This window comes from Eumetopias jubatus, unplaced genomic scaffold, assembly GCF_037043125.1.
Source record: "Eumetopias jubatus isolate StellerSeaLion01/CBP00866 unplaced genomic scaffold, mEumJub1_p1.0 scaffold_6, whole genome shotgun sequence".
Taxonomy (NCBI): Eukaryota; Metazoa; Chordata; class Mammalia; order Carnivora; family Otariidae; genus Eumetopias; species Eumetopias jubatus.
Genome location: NW_028274812.1, coordinates 52,786,187 through 52,807,075, shown reverse-complemented (window position 1 = coordinate 52,807,075; position 20,889 = coordinate 52,786,187). Strand labels below are relative to the sequence as shown.

The window sequence follows — 20,889 nt, the reverse complement described above, 5'->3', positions numbered from 1 at the left end:
GTCTCTGAAGACATGTGCAAGTCCTTATAGTGTATTCCTCAGTCAATAATGATCATTAGGATTCATATATTATAAAGATATGGTTGATTAGCTGAATGAACTCTGCCATAAAATCTTTAAAATTTTTAACAGCTGAAAGCAGAAGAAACTATACAGTCGTATCACACATATTTATGTGGTGTCCATGATATAGCAGAAAAACAGTGGTTTAAGAAGACAGTTCTTTCTGAGCCTAGCTCTGTTCCTGACTTTGCGCAAGTCTCTTGAATCTACTTGAGTTTACATTTTTTTCATCTGTAAATGATGGGATTAGACTGCAAGATTGCAAAGGCCCTGATATATCGTGCTACAAATTTTCAAAAAGATTAAGTTTCAGAAGTTTACTTATAAATTATTTCTTTTGAATTATGATAGATTTCTCCTCCAAACATTGTTCTAAATGCAGTGTTACAGTCCTAGGCTGGCTAGTCTACAAAAGCCTTATTGCCCAAGTAGCTCAAATACAACACATTTGTAAAATAATATAGAAGAAAAATAATATTCAGATTTCAACATGCATTTATTAAGTGCTTAGCTACTGGGATTACAGTCATGAAATTGTCCTGAAATGAATCCTGCCATCAAGGAAATCAAGATGTTCTGGTAGAGGAAATAGGCACACTAACAAATAATTACAGTATAGGAAAAGTATTATACTTCAATATAGAATGAGTTAGGAATGATTAACTGTGTGTTAGAAGATGACAGCGCTAACAATTATAAAAAACAGTGATAAACCCACAAATTTTAAATAAATTTTCTCCTTTCTGTAATGCTGGTGATTGTGGAGGATAAGTGAATGAAATGGAAATTTATGTGAATTCTGAATGGACTCCTGTGTGTGTCTGCAAATTTCAGAGGCTGATGAAACTGAGCCTTTTGTTTGTTTGTTAGGCCTTTTGTTTTCTTCACTTAGGTTTATCCCTGCCATCAGTCCATCACTCTTGGTTTAATAGTCATGCTTATGGTTTCCTTTGCTCTAATTGGAATTAAGTGAAGATTTTCCTGAGAAAGCTGGACAAGGCTTAGGAGGGAAAGGTGAAGGCAGAGGGAGAAAGCAAAAAATAGTTTCAGTGTATGTGGGAGAAGCTACCTGGTGTGGCACTAAATAAGTTATGAATAGTGAGAGCTGAGAAATACAGAGCAAGGAATATGTTGGGAAATTGGAGGGGGAGACGAACCATGAGAGGTGATGGACTCTGAGAAACAAACTGAGGGTTCTAGAGGGTAGGGGGGGTGGGGGGATGGGTTAGCCTGGTGATGGGTATTAAGGAGGGCACGTATTGAATGGAGCACTGGGTGTTATACGCAAACAATGAATTGTGGAACACTACATCAAAAACTAATGATGTAATGTATGGTGATTAACATAACAATAAAAGAAAAGAAAAAAAAGAGAAACATTTGTACCATCACTTTATACAGTATGAGCCAATTGAGGCTCATGCCTGAGATTGCCCAGCTAGTGGCAGAGCCAAAACTAGAACCCAGATTTCCTGCTTTTTTACTGAGCGTTCTTTCCACAAACCATGTTGCTTAATATGTGTGTGCGCATGTGTGTGTCTTAACATTATATATTTGTTATATTTACATGTCTTTGGGTAGAATTAATTATATTTTATATTATAATTATAATTATAAATTATATTCTCATTTGCTTTTATCAAAAAGGAATTCTTTTTCTTTTATAAAAGTATAATCTAATTTATTAATCTACCTTTAGTTGTACACAATGATAAATATAGTGATGTTCAATCTTGTTTTAGCTAATAGCTTAAAATTTATTCTTCAGATCTTTTATCAGAGGTTAGAATAAGTTATGAGACTGACTGAATTCATCTTCTTTCTCTTCCTCTTTCATCTTTAAATAAAAGTGCTAATGAACAGTGAAATGACAAAAAGCCAAGCAGATACAAGGCAGGAAGAGCAGAACCAGAGTTGAGAATATTTCTAAATGCTGTCCTGGGTACTAAAAATCTTAATGAAGTCTCTGAAAATTATTTTTTAAGCTAAATATTTTGAGATTTAGTTTTTATCATTCTAGAAGTGATTATAGTATAAATGAATCACATGCATTATGTACTTTGTATATTCATATGGTTTTATTTTTTAAGGTAGAGAAGTTATTGTTTACCCCTGATTATTTGTATAGAAGAAGGAAAAAAACTTATGAGTAAATTTACTGGATTTTCAAAAAATAGATTTTGCACAGCCGCAGATGTAGTGGGAAATTCCTCTTGGCCTGAGGGTATATTGCACAGTTCCTTTTTGTGGGAGAGAAAGAAAGCTTACAGGTGCTGCAGTTACAGGTTGGTAGCATGGTTATAAAAAAGATTCTCAAAAAGCATATACATCAATTTCTTTCCAGTCTGTGATGTCATTCTTATGTTTTTCTTTTTTTACCTCAGGAATGAGGACTCTGGTTTTCTTGGATAAAGTAAACAGTGGGAGAAGAAATGGAATATTAATTAAAATTCTGGTGGTTATGACAGAGCTGGAAATGTATTACGGCTGTGATTTCAGTAAGACAGCTATCAGCTTTTTCCAAGTACCACTATTTGGGGACAATACATGGAGTTCTCTAAGATCTTTCCTTTTATAAAATTTCATGAAAGAGAAATGAATGCATGCTATATTAAAAAATCTGAACATCACATAAGTGTATATTTACTAAATATCAAATGCTCCCTCCTTCACTACTCTCCCCTCTCCCCATTTCTACCCCTCCTCCACCCCTATTTCATTCCTACTTCCCTCCTCAGGAGTAGTTGCTGTTAAAAATTTAATGTGGAGGAGTGACATCAGTATCAGGATTGAATAAGACATCTCTTGTTCGTGCTCCCACGCCCGCCACCCCCCCGCCACCAACCAACAGTAATTTGGCGTTTATTCACAGACAAAAGTGCCTTTGCGGGCGGTGTTGGATTTAGCACCATATGCCAAGGCACCTGGGAGGAGGCTTGCCTACCCGTATGTCAGGTAATAGGAATATAGACCTTGGTCCTGGCTGTGGACCTTACAGTGGTCTGTGAACCATCTCTAGCACCTCTCAGTTGTGGTCTGGGAGCCCCTGGAAACACTATCTTAAACAGTCACCCAAGAATGAGAGAGCCTTTGTAGATGTCCAGGTTTCTAGAGGAAGACTCCTCCAGCATACTGTTGGAGCAAAAAACAAACAAAACCTGAGTTTGGACACATTGGAGAGGGTAAGAACGGTTTGACTTTACCTGCATCACCCCTCCCCCAAGGCAACACAGCTTAGGGCCAAGAGAGAACTTCTTGGCCTGTGATTTCTCCTGCAGGGATCATAAGAGGATGTGAGTGATCACCCTGCTTCCACAGCTGTGTGGGATGCTAAGAGGCTCATTTCTCTTTTGCCCCATCCAGAGTACTGAGTTATGAGCTGCATGACTGGAGGGCAGGAAGAGGCTAGGAGAGGAGCAGATAGAACTCTTTGAAGGCATTAAAGAGAGGTGGATCCTACTAACTGCTTCACATACATTCACAAGCTGCTGGGGACCCTCACCCAGATCCCCCTCGTTGGCTCAAGGGCATCCCCAGTGCTTTGCATATCACAGACACACACACACACACACACACACACCCTACTTCATGGCTGATGCCCTGTGTATGCTCCCAGTGGCCATGGTAAGAGTGAGCTTTGGCATCTTTGGCTAGTGAGCATGTTCAGAAAGCCAGCCTGAATCCACACACCAGGGAGAGATCACAAACTTGAGCTTTAGTGCTCCCTTTGGGAAAATAAAAGGAAGGTTGTCAGCACTCAGGATGTTGCAGGATTGAGAGAAGGCATATAGCCTTAGAATTCAAGAAAGAGCAATAATTGTGGAGCACATGTATCCATAGAAGGCCTGAAAAAGGCTCAGAATTCCTAGCAGGCTGATGGAAGGTGTTTCTCTCTTGAAAGTATTAGTGAAGACAGCAGGAGGAGGAGGACTGCTACTCCAAATGTGAAGAAAATAGTATAAAACTTCAAAGAATATGAAAAATCATGGAAACATGACACCACCCAAGGATCACAATAGTCTCCCAATAACCGATCCCAAAGACATGGACATCTGGGATTTACCCCATAAAGAATTCAAAATACTTGGGTAGCTTGGTGGCTCAGTTGGTTGGGTGACTGCCTTTGGCTCGGGTCATGATCCCTGGGTCCTGGGGTCGAGTCCTGCATCAGGGTCCCCCTGCTCAGTGGGGAGCCTGCTTCTCCCTCTCCCTGGCACTCCCCCTGCCTGTGCTCTCTCTCGCTCTCTGTCAAATAAATAAATAAAATCTTAAAAAAAACAAACAAAAAAAGAAAAACAATTCCTTTAAAAAAAAGAATTCAAAATAGCTGTTTTAAGGAAGCTTAATGGCTAAGGAAAACACACAAAAGTAATGCAACAAAATCAGGAAAACATACACAAACAAAATGAGAAATTTAACAAAGAGAAATAATAAAAAAGAACCAAATAGAAATTCTAAAGCTGAAGAATACAATTAATGAAATGAAAAAAAAAAATAAAGGCAATAGAAAGCAATCAACATTAGGTTTGATCAAAAAGAAGAAAGAATCAGTGGGATTGAAGACAGGGACTTTAAAATTATCCAGTCAGAGCAGAATAAAGAAAAAAGACTGAAAAAGAATGAAGAAAGTCTGCATAAACCATGGGATACCATCAGAAGAAACAATCTGTGAATTATTGGGGTTCCAGAAAAAGAAGAGAGGGAAAGGGGGCAAAAAGTTTATTTAAAGAAATAATGGCAGAGAACTTCCTAAATCTGGGGAGAGATTTGGATATCCAAGTTCATAAAGATTATAGGTCATCAAAAAAACTCAAAAGAGTCTTTTCCAAGGTACATTATAATAAAACTCAAAAGTCAGAGACAATCTTAAGAGCAACAAGAGAAAGGAAATTTGTTACTAGCACACCACAAGGCTATCAGATTTCTCAGGAGAAACCTTACAGGCCAGAAGGCAGTGGAATGATATATTCAAATATAACTAAAATTAAAAAAAAAAAACCCTACAATCAGGAATACTCTCTTCTGACGTTATCCTTCAGAAATAAAGTATAGGCAAAGACTTATCCAGACAAACAAAAGCTGAGGGAGTTCATCATCACTAGACCTGCTTTATAAGAAGTTCTTCAAACTGAAATGAGAGAATAGTAATTAGTAACATGAAAATATGAAAATATAAAATACACTGGTTAAGGTATACAGTCAAATTCAGAATAGTCTAATTTTGTAATATGGTGGTGTGTTAGCCACTTAAATCTAGTACAAAAGTTAAAGAACAAGAGTATTAAAAAAACTATAGCTACAATAATTTGTTAATACATAATATGAAAATGGCTAAATTGTGACATCAAAAACAAAAAAGGAAGGGTAGTAAGAGGGTACAGATTTTGTATGAGATTGAGGTTGTTACCAGTGTAAAATATTCTGTTATATTCATAAGGTATTTTATGTAAGCCTCATGGTAACCACAAAACAAAGGCTGCTGTAAATACACTAAAGATAAAGAGACGGGAATCAAAGCCTACCACTATGGAAAATGATCTGTTCACAGAGGAAGGCAGCAAGAGAGAAAGGAACAAGGAAACAGCCAGAGTATAACTAATAAGATGCTATTGATAATTACTGTAAATATAAGTGGATTAAATTCTTGAATCAAAAGGCATAGATTGTCTGGATGGATTAAAAACAAAAAAGGAAGACCTAACTATATGGTGCCTATAAGGACACATAGCTTTAAGGACATGTAGGCTCAAAGTGAAGGGATGAAAAAAGATTCTGTGGAAGTAGAAACCAAAAGTGAGCAGGGATAGCTATACTTACAAAAGAGAAGAGCGAAGATAGACTTTAAGTCAAAAACCGCAATGAGTCAAAGAACACCATTATATAATAATAAAGGGGTCAATTTATCAAAAAGGCATAACATTCATATGTGCACCCAACATCAGAGCACCTAAATATATTAAGAAAATACTCACATCTGAAGAGAGAAATATATAAACAGTACAATACTGGTAGAGGGCTTCAAAAAATGGGCAGAGGAACCGTATAGACATTTTTCCAAAGACCTAACAAATGGCCATGGGTACATGAAAAGATACTCAGCATCACTAATCATTGGGAAAATGCAAGTCAAAACCACAATGAGATGTCACCTCACATCTGTTAGAATGGCTACCCTCCAAACCACAAGAGATAAGTGTTGGGGAGGATATGGAGAAAAAGAAACCCTTGTGTACTACTTGTGGAACTATAAGTTGATGCTGCCCCTAGGAAAAACAGTATAGAAGCTCCTCAAAACATTGAAAGTAGAGTTAGCATATGACTCAGCAATTCCACTTCTGAGTATATATCCAAAGGAAATGAAATCAATATCTTGAACAGACATCTGCACTTCTGGGTTCTTTACAGCATTATTTCTAATAGCCAAGATACAGAAACAACCTAAGTGTCCATCAATGGATGAATGGATAAAGATGTGGTGTATATATATTCCTCAGCCATAAGAAGGAAACACTGCCATTTGTGACAAAATAGATGGACCTTGAAAGCATTATGCTAAGTGAAATAAGTCAGAGAGAGACAAATACAGTATGCTATCACTTATATGTGGAATCTAAAAAAGCTGAACTCAAAGAGACAGAGAATAGGTTGGTTGTTGCCAGGAGCTGGGGAGTGGGGGAAATGGGGAGATGGGTACAAACTTTTAGTTGTAAATGACTAAGTTTTTGGGATCTAATGCACAGCATGGTGAGTACAGTTAAAAATACTGTATTTTATGCTTGAAAGTTGCTAAATTCTTGCCATAAAAAATGGTAATTATGTGAGGTGATAGGGTATTAACCAATGCTACTGTGATAATCATTTTGCAATATGTTATCAGTTCTACACCTTAACCTTACAAATGTTATATGTCATTTATACCTCAATAAAGCTGAAAGAAAACCTGTATCTTTTCAAGCATTTTTCTGTACATTTATATGCATTACATATCTCACTATATGCCTAAGCATATAGTTTTGTTGTAAATTAACAGGGTAATAGTTACATCTTAATCTGACTTGTGCTTTTATATCTTGGAGAGATCCTGGAGATCTTTTTATATCAGATATAACTCTAGCTCTTTCTTTTAAATGGATGTTTTGTATTTCTACTAATGACTGCACTAGTATTTTAAAACTAATCTGCAATTTTTGTATGCTTAGGTTTACTGTGTTTCTTTTTAAATAATGCTTTAAAAAAAGCTGTTTACAAATGCGTTTTTAGTCATAGGAGTCAATGTTTTTGTAGGATAGTTTCCTAGAAATGGAATTTCTAGGTCAGAGGTTCTGTGCAATTAAAGCTTTATTAGGTTTTGTCAAATTACACTTAATTTGTATATTAGATAATATTGAAAATTAAATGGTGAAACTGAATATACAAATAGTATAGTATGATGATTTTTTTAAAGAAGCCACATTAATCCTTCCAGAACACAGTAGGGTATAAATAAATAAATGACAACAAATCGTGTGGAATTAATGTGTGGTACTCTAGGAATTTTACTGAATGTTGCTTGGACATACCGAGTTGGTATTATGTTATTGCAAAGTGATAGTGGCCAGAATGTTTAAGGGTGGTGGAATTTTTGAACTTTTATTCCATGTCTTTCTGAATATAGCAGATACATGTAGTGGTGATGAGCACGTGGTCTGCAGAGTGTAGTCTCTGCCCCCAGGAGACAAATACATATAGACAAGTAGAGAGCAGAATATTTACTGTTTTTGAACCTTAAGTACTGAATTGGTAAATCGAGGCTGATAATCCTATTTTTAAAGGTGTTGCAAAATTAAGTGCTCAATAAATGGTGGCTGTAATTATTTTTATTCTTTTGTGACAGTTTTATAAAGATAACCATGATTAAACATTTCTATGTAACATAGATGTGATTAAACATATATATGGCAGCAGAGTGTCTTCTATTATAACAAGAGGAAAACACGTAAACTCTATGTAGCATCCTGTGTCTCAAAGGTTACCATTTTTCTGATGAACAGAAGCATCTCTTCTATAAACATTAGGATTTTTTATTTTCCACCCCTATGTCAAAATAATTTGATCATGTAAGGATAAGACCTTCATCAATTCTGATGTGCTCCCCATCCTGGTACATAGCTATTTAAGATACAAATTGGTATCTTGATCATCCAAATTAATTAAGTCTTACAGGACACCAGTCTACTAACAGCACCTAAGGTCTTGACCAAGTTGGCAGAGGCAGTATAGATTCTTGTTCTTTACAAGTTCCTACTTCTTGATGGTCTAAAGATGATAAATACCATGCTTTAGTATACTGGAGTCCAAATATTTTCTAAGAATCAATATGTCTAAGATGAAGAATATAGACGGGAAAGTAAGTCATTGGCCTTTTGAACAAGGTCTCTGGTTACATAGTAGCAGTTGCCACAGTCAGATGTTTCACCTTTCCTTTTATAGATGGTGAGAGTGGAGGTGTGTTTTTGAAGGGCCATGGTTTCCTCTCAGAGTTCCAAACACTGACAGAGCGATTCTACAACTGTTGTGCTGGGCTTCAGTGCTACACCTACTAAGTTTGATCAGGTATGCCACCAGATGTTGGTGCTTTGCCTCTTTTTTTTTGGAAAATATTTTTGGTGACATCCAGGAACTCATTATTTCAGAGGCACATTGGAATGCTCCAAATCACAGTGGTGCTCAAAAAAGATAAGAATGTAGCCTCATTAACAATATGAGATGTGAGTTGAAAACCTAACTCTATAAACTTAGGGCCATCTAGTTTGAGATCTTGGAATCCTCTGCTGGACTAGTCACTCAAGTCTCCTTCTGTCCTTTCTGTACATTCTCATATTTCTATTTTCCCTAAGGAAATTTATTCCAAGTCCTCTTCATCTAATCGAACTATTCCACTTATAGATTATTTCTCCAACCCATGTTAAGCGTTATCAGTCCTTTGTTTACTTAGTATTCTATTTATTTCCTTTGTGCATTCAAATAGTTCTTGACACCTCATACGCTTTTATGTCTTTACCCCCATTGCAAAGTCATGGTGATTTCTTTTTCATCTCATTTTATCCAAATAAGAAAGGAATCAATGCTACCAATCTCTGACTTTTTGATTCTAGGACCATAAACACCAACCCTGGGTGGTCCTATGGCTTTAGTTATCACCTATGATGGACATTGTGATTATTTTCTCCAAAATTCATTCCATCTTCCTTCTACTGTGTAGTAGTCATGTAATTTGGATGGGACCACTTGGAGGTGGGGCCGGATTAGGCTAAGCCAGTGGCTCTCAACACTGATTGCTCATTAGAATGGCCTAAGGAGCTTAAAACAAAACAGACAAAAATCAGCCAACATTAAGTCCTCCTCTACAAAAATGACCTGGGCATCGGTACTTTCTAAATAATTGCCAGTTAATGCTAACTTGCAGCCAGTGTTGAGAACCACTGGTCTACCAACCAGGGTATTTCCATCTTCCCTGCCACTTGCATCGGTTTAGAAAACTCAGAGTTAACTTGTGTCTTTTTCTAAGCTACATGAGTTGATTGTGGTGGGTGTAAGCAGCCAAATCAGCATAGCTCACGACTTTTGTTTTATGAATGTGGATATGTTCTCAGTTTCATCTCTTTGTCATTGAAGAAACCCTGCCTTGGGATGATGAAGCTCTTACTTGGAGGAGGATAGAATTCCTTGGCTGAATTTTCTGTCTCAGCTGAGTTCTGACAAAGACTTTCTCTTTGACTGTACTTTAGTTAGCCTCCTTGAAGCCCTCTTCTCTACTAGGCCTCAACCTTGGCCTACCATGTCCTTGTCAGTCTTTGCTGAGTCTAGTTTTAGCAAGAATCCTACTAATTTAGTTCCCATTTTGTCATAAAAGCTCCTTGGGAAAGGGACTGTACTGGTTGGCTTTTTCCTGTAGTTTCTGACATATTGACTTGCACCTAAGCTTTGCACATAGATGAGTTTGCTAATGATGTGTTCAGTTGATCAGTATTTACTGAGCATTTACTGTGTATTATGTACTAGATATTGTGCTAGGTGCTAGGGACACAATGATGAACAACATAAACATGATCCTTATTTCAGAATTTACAAGCTTGAAACCCCAATCTGTTTCTGTTATCTCAGCGATTATAAGAAATCTTCCAATTTTTTATGCGCAGTGTAATGTAACTGGATAGAGTTTCTGAAAAGTTGCTCCATATCATTTTTGTATGGGGTATGGTTACAATAAGTAAATTCATCTATTCATTGCAACACACCTGCTTCTCAAAATAACCATCAGGACTAGGCCTTACCTGGTTAGCATATGATCAGAAGGCAGCAGAGGTAGCACTGTCCCAAGCAGGCTGACAGAGTTCTGCAAGGACTTGCAATAAACCCATGTGAATTTTGCATTGCCTTGCATATCCAAGTAAGAGACCTGATTGCTTGAACATTTCCTGGGTATGGAGGCAATATAGCAAAGTAATTAAGAATATGAACATTGGAACCAAAATGCTTGGGTTGAAATCCTGGTTCTCTTATCAAAACCCAAGTTCGGCTGCCCCTTGCTTGATAAAAAGAAGAGATGCAAACCTTATCAAGTAAGGTGGTAGGGTGTGGATATTTTAAGCAAGAGACAAGTGGGGTAGCCAGGGAAGTAGGAGTGGGGCAGTGGGAAAAAAATTTTTACCATGTGCCATATATAAAGGGTAAACCCTTTTATAAGGGTTTTAAAGGCATACCCTTTAAATATATGCCTCTTACACTCTATAAAATTGGTGGTATTATTATTATTCCCACTTTACAGATAGATAAGGACACTAAAGCACAAGAGAAGTAAACTGTCCATTATCTAAAACCTCAAAAGTGGTAGAACTGTAACAGCACTCCAGTTGATCTTAAGGGTTAACTTGCTTCAAGTTGACACACTCCCTTGCCTGCTAACTTAAGGTCCTTGATCTGTAACAGAACTAATTTACTTTACTTTCTTTGAGACTGGCAGCCCACTGGCCTTGGGGAATGAAGGACCAGAACATTCCTAGGCAAAATTTTTTAATGTATTTTGGAATAGATGAGCAAGAAAGCAAAGGAGGCAAAGTGATTTGTGGTAGACTCTGAGCCTTGGGTCTACTTCAGAACTAAAAAGTTCTGAACAAGAACTTAGCTGCGAAGTGTGAGAACTTTAGGATTGTATTAAGAATTTTAGATTGAGGGGTGCCTGGGTGGCTCAGTCGGTTAAGTGTTTTACTCTTGGTTTCAGCTCAGGTCATGATCTCAGGGTTGTGAGATCAAGCCCCTCATTGGGCTCTACAGTTGGTGCAGAGTCTGCCTGAGATTCTCTCTCCTTCCCGCTCTGCTCCTCTCCCTGCCTGTGTGCATGCCTGTGCATTCTCTCTCAAATAATAAATAAAATCTTTTTTTTAAGATTTATTTATTTGAGAGAGAGAGTGCACAAGCATGGGGAGGAGCAGAGGGAGAGAGAAAATCTCAAGCAGACTCCCCACTGAGCATGGAGCCCAACTGGGGGCTCTATTTCACAATCCTGAGATCATGACCTGAGCAGAAATCAAGAGTGGGCTGCTTAACCAACTGAGCCCCCCAGGCACCCCAATAAATAAAATCTTAAAAAAGAAGAATTTTAGACTGAAAGAGATCGTAATTCAATTCCTTTATTTTATAAAAGAGAAAACTGAGGGGGAAGTTAAGTAACAGGCTAAAATCACAATTTCTGGGAAATCGGCAAAGGACTTAGCAACTTTGAAAAATTATGTCCATGATTGGGAGAAGAAGAAAATGGTAACTTTGAGGCATATATCTGAATTCTACCAGGCTGTCAGAGCAAAAGCTTATTCATTATTGTATTTCTAGGAAACAGGGAAGTACCCAGTATATAGTGTTCGGTGTTTGTTAAGTTAATCCAGAGTAAATATTGAATTTGCAGGAGACTTATTAAACCGTAAGTGTATAGTTTTTGTGATATAAAACAATGTAGCATATTTATGGGACATCTTTAGTATCATCCTAAAAGATTAACATACAAAAATATTACATTAATCGAATTTCTAAGACTGCTGGATATAAGATGAGCATTCAAAAATCAATTGTATTTCTTTATACTAGTAGCAAACACATACTTAGGAATGCTCATACACCACTGGTGGGAGTGTAGATTGTGCATTGCCTTGGAACCCTGACAGCATTTACTAAAGCTAAGCAGACTCTTATCCTATGGCCAAGCAGTTACTCTTCTAGGTATATATCCAACAAGAGCATGTGCAAGTGTGCGCCAAGACTCACATGCAGAAATGTTCGTGGCTGCATTATTTGAAAGAGCAAGTAACTAGAAACAGCCCAAATGTCCATCAACAGTAGAATGAGTCGATAAATTGTGGCTTATTCACATAGTGGATATGACACACCAATCAAACTAACTATACACAACATGTGAATGGATGAATCTCACAAACATAAAGGAGCCCAATCACAAAAGAATACATACTGGGTGGTTCTACTTATATAAAACTCCCAAAACAGGCAAAATTCTATGTTGCCAGAATAAGCGTACTGGTTACCTTTGAAGAGGTAGACGAGGATACTAGGGGGACTTCACAGGTGCTAGTAATGTTCTGTTTCTTGACTGAGCTGGACATTTATGACTTGTGTATTTCTCTGTATTTGTGTTACACTTACATCATAAAAAAGCTTAAAAATATGTCCAAGCTTATCATGTGTTGAATTTTTATATACCATTGCTTAAGCTTAAAAGTGGTAGCACATGATTGTTTTAAATGAGATTGAAGGAGGTATCTTAGAGTGCACACCTGCTTCAGCACATATATCTGAATGTATATCCTGCCTTGAAAAAAAGAAGAGACCCCCACCCAGTCTCCTTTTTTTGGCTCAATATCTTTCTGGTATTCTTACTTGTCATTTACTTATAGAATTATATTCTTAGCAAACAAAACAGTACAGTATACATGGTAGCTTTCCTATTTTTAAATGTAGTTATTTCTCTCATAGAACTTTTAAGATCTTGGAAAGAAGCTTAAAACTGCATGTATAAATATGATCCCAATTTCTCTGTCATCATCTCTGTACATGTAGAAAAAAACTTGAAGGATATCAGCTATAAGCAAACTTTTTTCTGAGAAGGGGATAGACTTTCATTTACCTTTGCCCTTTTAATATTTGAATTTTTTACAATGAGCCTTGATCACTTTTTTTTTAGCTTAAAAACATATAGTTTTAAAGCACTTAAGTTAAAAGACAGATTTTAGTTATTTAAATATTTTATTTCCTGGAACTAGAAAGGCCTCAGCCATATTTTCCTCTTATGCTTACTTATTAAAAATGTATAAAACTGATCAGTTAAATATTGTCAAAAAACTTCAATAGTGTATATCTTTTAAGTTCCTATTTAATATAATCACTTAGATAAGACATAAAATTTTGACTTATGTATTTTTTTCTCTTTTTCCATTGTAAGCAATATTACTTTTATAGTAAAGAGTATTTAAGGTAGGCAAATTTTTATTATTTCAGTCTTTGCTTACGAGGTTAATATATTGTGGTTTTAAAGGATTTTCTCCACAATATTTATTGTTCTTTTGTTCCAACTTGGAAGGAAAAAGCCAGAGTAGAAGCTATATAAGGTTATTTTGTGAGATGGCTATTTTTCTGATGGTATTATTCATAGTTGCTAAAAATACACACAATAGATCTTGAGGAAAATGCAAACTGCTAGAATATGGTTCTTTTAGTAGTACATTTTTCTTTGCAAAGTCAAGGCCTTTCACTCATGCATATGCTCCCAGGGGTGCATTCACCTCCCTCCATTTCCTCCCCAAATTTCCTAATTGCATTTTTAGATTGTGTAATTGTATTTATCCTTTGTATATGTAAATATACAAACTATTTTAAAATAACTTTCTTTTGGTAGCTGATTAGTTTTATTCATTGCAATTGGATGGTGATAAGAGGTCACAGGTCTTGTAACTATCCCTGGAAATTAGAAAATTAAACCATGCCGTTTTGACTAGATTCATCAACTTGGAAATAGCTTAGCTTTCACCCTCCTCCATCCTTCTGCAAAGTGTTCTGAAGAACTTAGCTTAAGTGAATAAAATCTGAAAATTTGAGCTTTATTTTTCTTTAAAAATATGAACGGAGTGTTAGTATTTTTCAGACAATTAAGAGCTAAAATCTGAGGGCTTTGGTTGTAGTTCTTTTGCTGCTGATTAGGTATTCCTCAGTGGTGATTAGTGAATGTACAAATGCAATCATTTGGTAGGGCTTAATCACTCCTATGAGAGAGAAGTTAGTTACCCAGAAAGAGAAATTGAAGCTTGTATAACTTCCATTAGTTTTATTTTTTAATAGCAAAAAAATAAAGAAGAAAAAATTTTGGCTAAATTAGGAATATTGGGTCATATAAGACAAATTGTGGTTTAAAAGAAATAGAGAGCCTGGGTAGATATGCTTACATGAATAATTGCTGTGCTATTTATTATATTGTCTGCGGTATAGCTAGCTTATGAAAAACTGGCCCTTACCACAGCAGGACAGATTTCCCTCAGAGAGATAGAGTGTGAAGTGCTAGCTAAAAAAGTCCATCTCTTCTTTGTACTGGGTGGCTGGGCCCCCACAATGACAGCCTGGGCAAGGGGGAGGAGGTACCTCTTTTCCCAATTTTAGTACATTAAGTTGAGAAGAAGAGAGATATATGGCTATACCATTTTTTCAAAAAACAGATCATCTGAGGCAAGAGGAGAGTGGAATGCATGTATTTAGGCAACACCATATTCCTTTCTGGTGAGGTGGGTTACAGGCCCTGAGTCCCAAGAGTGAGGCCCGGGGAGTGGGTATGAGTCACTTGGAAGGGTGAGCTGTGGCGATCTATATGGGGAGCCCCACCAGCTGCTCAGGTCTAGCATTGTCGGGTGGCATGACTTTGTTAAGTTCAGGGGTTGTTTGTCACAGGTATGGTTCAAAAGCTGTGTTTTGTAGACTTCCCCAGAGGGCCAGCTTCTTCTCGGGGATTATTTTATTTTATTTTTTAAGATTTTACTTATTTATTTGAGAGGGAGAATGAGTGAGAGAGAGAGAGAGAGAGAGCTTGAGAGCGAGCACAAGTTGGGGGAGGGAGAAGGAGAAGCAGACTCCCCGCTGAGCAGGGAGCCCAACGCAAGGCTCGATCCCAGGATCCTGGGATCAAAATACTCCAGCCTTCCAGCCCTGATTTCTGGGTTATTCCTAAGGTGATCCACTGTCCCAGTTTGCCCAGGACTGTCCTGATGTGAGCACCAAAAGTCCTGCATCCGGGGAAACCCCTCCGTCCCAGGGGGATGGTTGATTGCCCTGTTTTACTTTCTTGAGCCACTTGGCAGGTCAGACACCTCTGTCTTCATGTCATCTCAGGGCCCCTCCAGGCTGAGTCTCTGTCTGGGCTGCTTTAAGCTCTCTCCAGGCAGTTTGATGCTTACCTAGCAGTTCAGGGTTCCAGAGCAAGTGTCCCAGCTAGCGAGTAAGAAGCTGCCTTGGCTGTCACATAGGATACTACTGCAGAGCATCATCTTGTCCTAGTCACAAGATTCAGGGGAGGGGGAACATAGACCCCACTTCCTGATAGTTGGAGTATCAACATCATAACATGTTGCTGTGGAGAGATTATTGCAGCCATCTTTGGAAAATACAGTTTGCCCCAATTACCTTGACCCAAAAAAGCAGTTTTTCACTAATAAAGGTAATGATGTTGTTAAAATACAATTTTTTCCTCATGAATTTTCATAAAGCAATTTTCATTTAGGATGAAAACAAAAAGATCAGCCTGTAAATGTTTCTTGAATTGTTCTGAAAACCCTTGCTCACCATTGTTCTACTGGAATGAATATGTGTCTATAATATATAATATATATACCCCCCCTTACCCCTAAAAAGAAAGCCAACTGACCAAGATAGGTGTAGCAAAAGTTCATAAGCTTCTACAGGAGGAGTTTCAGTGTGTGTGTGTGTGTGTGTGTGTGTGTGTGTGTGTGTGTGTGTGGTATGTGAGTTTGCACACACATGTGCGGGGCAGGGAGCAGGGAGCAGGGAGGAGGGCGATGAAAAGGAAAGAGTAATTGGGAGAATAGAAGGACGTCAGTGGCTCAGGACTCGGGCTGAAGGGAGGTGTCTGCAGCAGGAAAGAACTCGAAAGACATTGATGGCTGGAAAGGGGACTATAAGGGACAAGGGCAGTGGCGGTCATTTACAAGTGAAGGGCAGGTAGACATATATAGTGTAGCTTTAGTACGAGCATTTGGTTTAAAATGTGGGTACTAACGTTCTGGCCTAGCTCTCTCCCATTGTGATGCTGAAGACCCATGAGTTATTCTTTCTGATAACTTCTTACTTAATGGTTAACAGAAATTGGGATTTAAAAAATTTTTAATGTAATGCACATTATGTGGGAATTTGCTGATGAGCATTGTTTTAGCAAAGTGTCAGAAAGGCATGCTGCTAATCTTAACTTCTTTGAACTGATTTCTTTGGGCTTGATATATATTTAATGTTCAACTTTTATGATTCTTATGTGACTACTCTTGTTTTGTCCTAAACTCATTGTTTTACTAAGGAAAAATTTCAGAGATTAAAAAAAGAAAAAGGATAGCAGAGAAATCATAATTCGAAGCCACCACTTGTTTGTGTGTTTGGATTGCAGAAATACTGTAGTACGGTCCAGCTAGATTCTGGGATTGACTACCGGAAAAGGGAGCTTCCTGCTGCAGGAAAACTCTACTATCTGTAAGTTTTTCTTTTTTTAAATTTAATTTTCTAAGTTTAATATCAAATAATCAGGAAAAGATGAGAAAAATAAGCAGGGTAATTATTAGAGCAGGAAAGGCTAGTTCTGAAGCCTGTGATTTTTAGAATACAAAATGTTATAATGTTAACTTCTTTAAACTGTGTTTTTTGCCATCCACATTTGCATGATTTATAATGTGTGATTGGATGAAACCCTAATTAGTTTTTTGGGGAGGAGTGATGACAGATGGTTAGGAAGTAATGAGATCCTCTTATGAGACTCTAGGATTAAGAGAATATCTTTATTGTGTGAAAGTAATTAATTATTTGTGGACATCTCCTGACAAATGTGCCATTTCTGTTCCCCAAAAATTGTTTTATTTTGTTAGACAGTCTGTATTTATCATTGTTGATTGACTTCCGTACATAACTATGTAAAATATATATACACAAGTACAACTGGATATATTTTATCTTTTAAAAACAGAGACTCTCCTGAGTAGGAGCCATTTCTAATAATAGATGTATTCAGCCCATGTAGTTAATGCTGAAAAACAAATAGTTGGTTTTAAAATGTCATTCGTGAGAACCTGAAAAGGGACAAGTGCTTTATAAACGTAAACTGCTGTTTAGCATACATCACCAGTGTTGGGCACATAGTGGGTTCTCAATAAATAGATCTAACGGCTAATTGTGATTTAACTCAAAGGCATGTTTCTACTAATTTAAATTTTGATAACGTGTGTATGAGAGGTACAGAAAAGTTCTTGTCTCTGCCACCTTGTAAGCAGAAGTACTTTACTGTTTTTGAAGCAGAAATTAGCTAGAAAAATCACATAATTAAAATTGCATGCTTTACAGTGTGCCAAGGGGGACTATTTCAGTTTATTATTCAGATTCTGATGATTATTATAGAAGGTTCTTCATGTGCCCTTAAGTACTTTGTCTTTAAAGTACTTTATAATTTTTAAAAATTCTTGTAGCACTTCTTTCTGCTTCAGCTTGGACTTTTTCCCTTCTGTTTCTTTTATGTTTGTGTTTTCTGGTTTTTATATTTTTCTGGTATTTGCAATCTCTTCCCGATTCTTTGCTACCAATTTCATGATATTCCAAATGTGTGGTACCTAGAAATTAGCTTCTTATTATTCTCTGCATTCTTTTTCAAAGGGGGCAATTCTTGTTCCCAGTTTTCCCACAAAATGTATCCTTATGTGGAAGAATTAAAGCATATTTCTAATGGGAAGTGCCTTCAGTCGGATGGTAGTCTGGGTCTAAATCATGAAATTTGTTTCATACTGCTAGAGAAGTCTCAGTGGAATTTACAGGTCGTGGAAAGCTGCTTTTGTTGGGAGGATAGCCATTTTCTCTCTGACCTGAGGCTGCCTCTTCCTTTTCCTGCTGAAGTACAATTTTAACCCATTGAAATTCAGGTTTGTACTTAAAATATGCACTGGAGGAAAACAACATCTAACAACAACCCAGAGTCCAGGAATGAAACTTTGGATCAACTTTTTTATAAATTCATTTAATCCTCAAGGAAGGAAGATTTTGTTCCTGTATTTAACATCAAAAAGGACTTCACTATAAATGATAACCAAAACTAGAGAACCTAAAGGCACACCTCACTCAGAGGGTAAGGCAGATATGTATCCCTGAGGAGAATCAGGAATTATGATCCTCTCGGGAGTGGGAGAATAATATTAGCTACAGAGACACGGTGCTAGGGATGTAATTTATATTGTTTCACATGAGCCCTTAGGGAGAACTTCTTTCATGACAAGGAAAATTTCCTAGGGTCATGTTAACATTTCTGATTTAATTAGGTTTCTTTTGCTCTTGTTCTTATAGGGAAACTTATTAATTTCCCCCATAACAGATTTTAATGTACCATGTTATATATTGCCCTATTACAGCATGTGTTTCTCTTTATTACCCTCTGCCTAAACATCTGGCATTCGTTCCTGAACATACAAGTTCAGACTCCCCCTTTGTCAATCTCACTGGCCTCCTCAGCTGCCTGAAAAGAAAAACAAAATTCTAGCCTCCCTCTAGGGGAACATGAAGCAATATCGCAGGATTTCATACGAGCAGAATCCTACATCTGATCTTTAATGAAATAGAAATATTCATTAATTCAGTGTTTTATTAGTCTAACTTTCCAAAAGCTAATTCAAAATGTCCCAAAACATAATCCAAATAATATCAAGAATTATCAGAGATTTTTAAAAGTACCCAAAAAATTGAAGTGGGAGCACTTTCTATGGTTCTTAATATCGTCCAGGTTACACAAGAAGTAATTCGTATACAACAGTGTGTGTTTCTATAATTTATTTCAGTTGTAGTTTTACATCATAATAGATATAGAAATCCTACAGTACCTTTATAAATAAGTTCCAGATGTTTTTGGCCCATCCAAAGACGTTTTTAATCTCATATAAAATACTCTGAAACTTTAAATTTAGCAAGTTACAAATGACAGAAAGCTTGAGCCCAGACATCTGAACTTTTGCAGAAATTAAAACACCCCGTGGTTGTCCAATTTTTCATTCTGTGGTAACTGCATGGTCACCTCAGATATGAGCACAAAGTCATTCTCTTCCTTGTTGCTTGGTGGATTGGACTCAACAGGAATCCCATGTGGGGAATATGGTTTGCTGAAATCCAAACAGGTCGACTAAGCATTGGGCTTCCTGTTTGTATTTGGGTGGGGGCTTGGACTTGTAATTTTTTTTAACTGCCTGGTGTTTGCCAAGGGTGGTCCTATCCCATACCTTCCAGAGAATTTCACTGCTTCAAATTAGTTCTCTGCTTGGGGGCTGGTGACAGTGGAGGTTATCATTTTATATATACAATAAGCCTCTCTTTTCAGACAGGAAACACCTTGTTCTTCTTCACCTTGTTCAGACGCTCCCTTGTTCTTTTCTCTTTTTCTTTTTCATTCAGGAACTGAGTAGTACAGGTTCTTTTTTCTAAGTCTGTTGAAGGAACCAGGGGTTGGGGGTGGGGAGAGAGTTCCTATTCAAATACCATATCTTCATGCTCACATAAAAACACCCCACCCCTAGCAGAGAGGTCATGGCCTCAATGGAAGACTTTAAACTGAACCAAAAGGGATGGGCAGGGAAGGTATTGGGCCTGGGGTTTGATTTTACCCAACTTACCAGCTAATAGGTTTGCCTGTTACTGTTTCATGGATGCTGGCAGAAGACACGAGAGATCTGGGTCAGAGACAAAGGATTTTATGACCCTTGGTGTAGAGAGCATGTTGTGTCTGTGCCCTCCTTGCCCTGTGGTCCCATTGTAGGGAGCACAGGGAGTTTTGCCAAGGGCCCAGATGAATACCTGCATAGGCAGTGAATTGTATTATAGCACAGGAACTCTGAGCTTGGGAAATCTACACCATTTTATAGCCAGAAGTATGCAAGCCTGTTTTTTGTTTCAAGGGAGACATTGCCTCGTCCCTCAAGGTTTCTTGTGCCAAACACAACCTTGAGAAATGGGCCATGCATTCCTGGCATGCTCAGCAAGATGTGCAGAAGAGTGAGAGACCCATGGAGGACTGTTTCTCCCAACAGGGGACACTGACCAGACTTTTAACCTTAAAGAAGCCAGGCTTTCTCCCTTTATTTCTTTTGGCTCCTATCTACTGAGTCATCCACTACTTCTACAAAATTATATCTGAACCTGTTATTCAGTTATTTAATATTTCAGTTAAATTGTCTAGAGATCATTTCACTTTCGTGTATATGGAGACTATTGATCATACTGAAATGATGAAAAATATATTAACTTTCAGACAAAGCCCAAATATTCACATATTTTTACCTGGTTTAATACAGTGCATATAGTCATCTATCTTTCGAGCCAATCTCAAAAAGAAATTTCTTCTTACTTTTACCAATAGAAGTTTCATGTCTCAAGTACTCCTAATCTCCCACTTGGGAGATATCTATTCCAAATAGAAAATAATTTTTGAGAATATATCTTTGAAAATTAAAAGAAAAGGTGGCTGGCAAAAACCACACAGCTCTGTTTTAGATGAAA

At 37.4% G+C, this 20,889-nt stretch overlaps 1 protein-coding gene across 3 annotated transcripts in view; it reads left to right on the top strand.

Moving 5' to 3' along the window:
- AFG1L (AFG1 like ATPase) overlaps nucleotides 1–20,889 on the top strand; it is a 221,204-nt gene that overhangs the window by 137,278 nt on the left and 63,037 nt on the right. For all 3 annotated transcript variants that reach the window (XM_028104251.2, XM_088023900.1, XM_088023899.1), the window contains one exon: nucleotides 16,763–16,845. In XM_028104251.2, coding sequence (XP_027960052.1) covers nucleotides 16,763–16,845 — 83 coding nt within the window. The remainder of the gene's footprint in view (nucleotides 1–16,762; nucleotides 16,846–20,889) is intronic.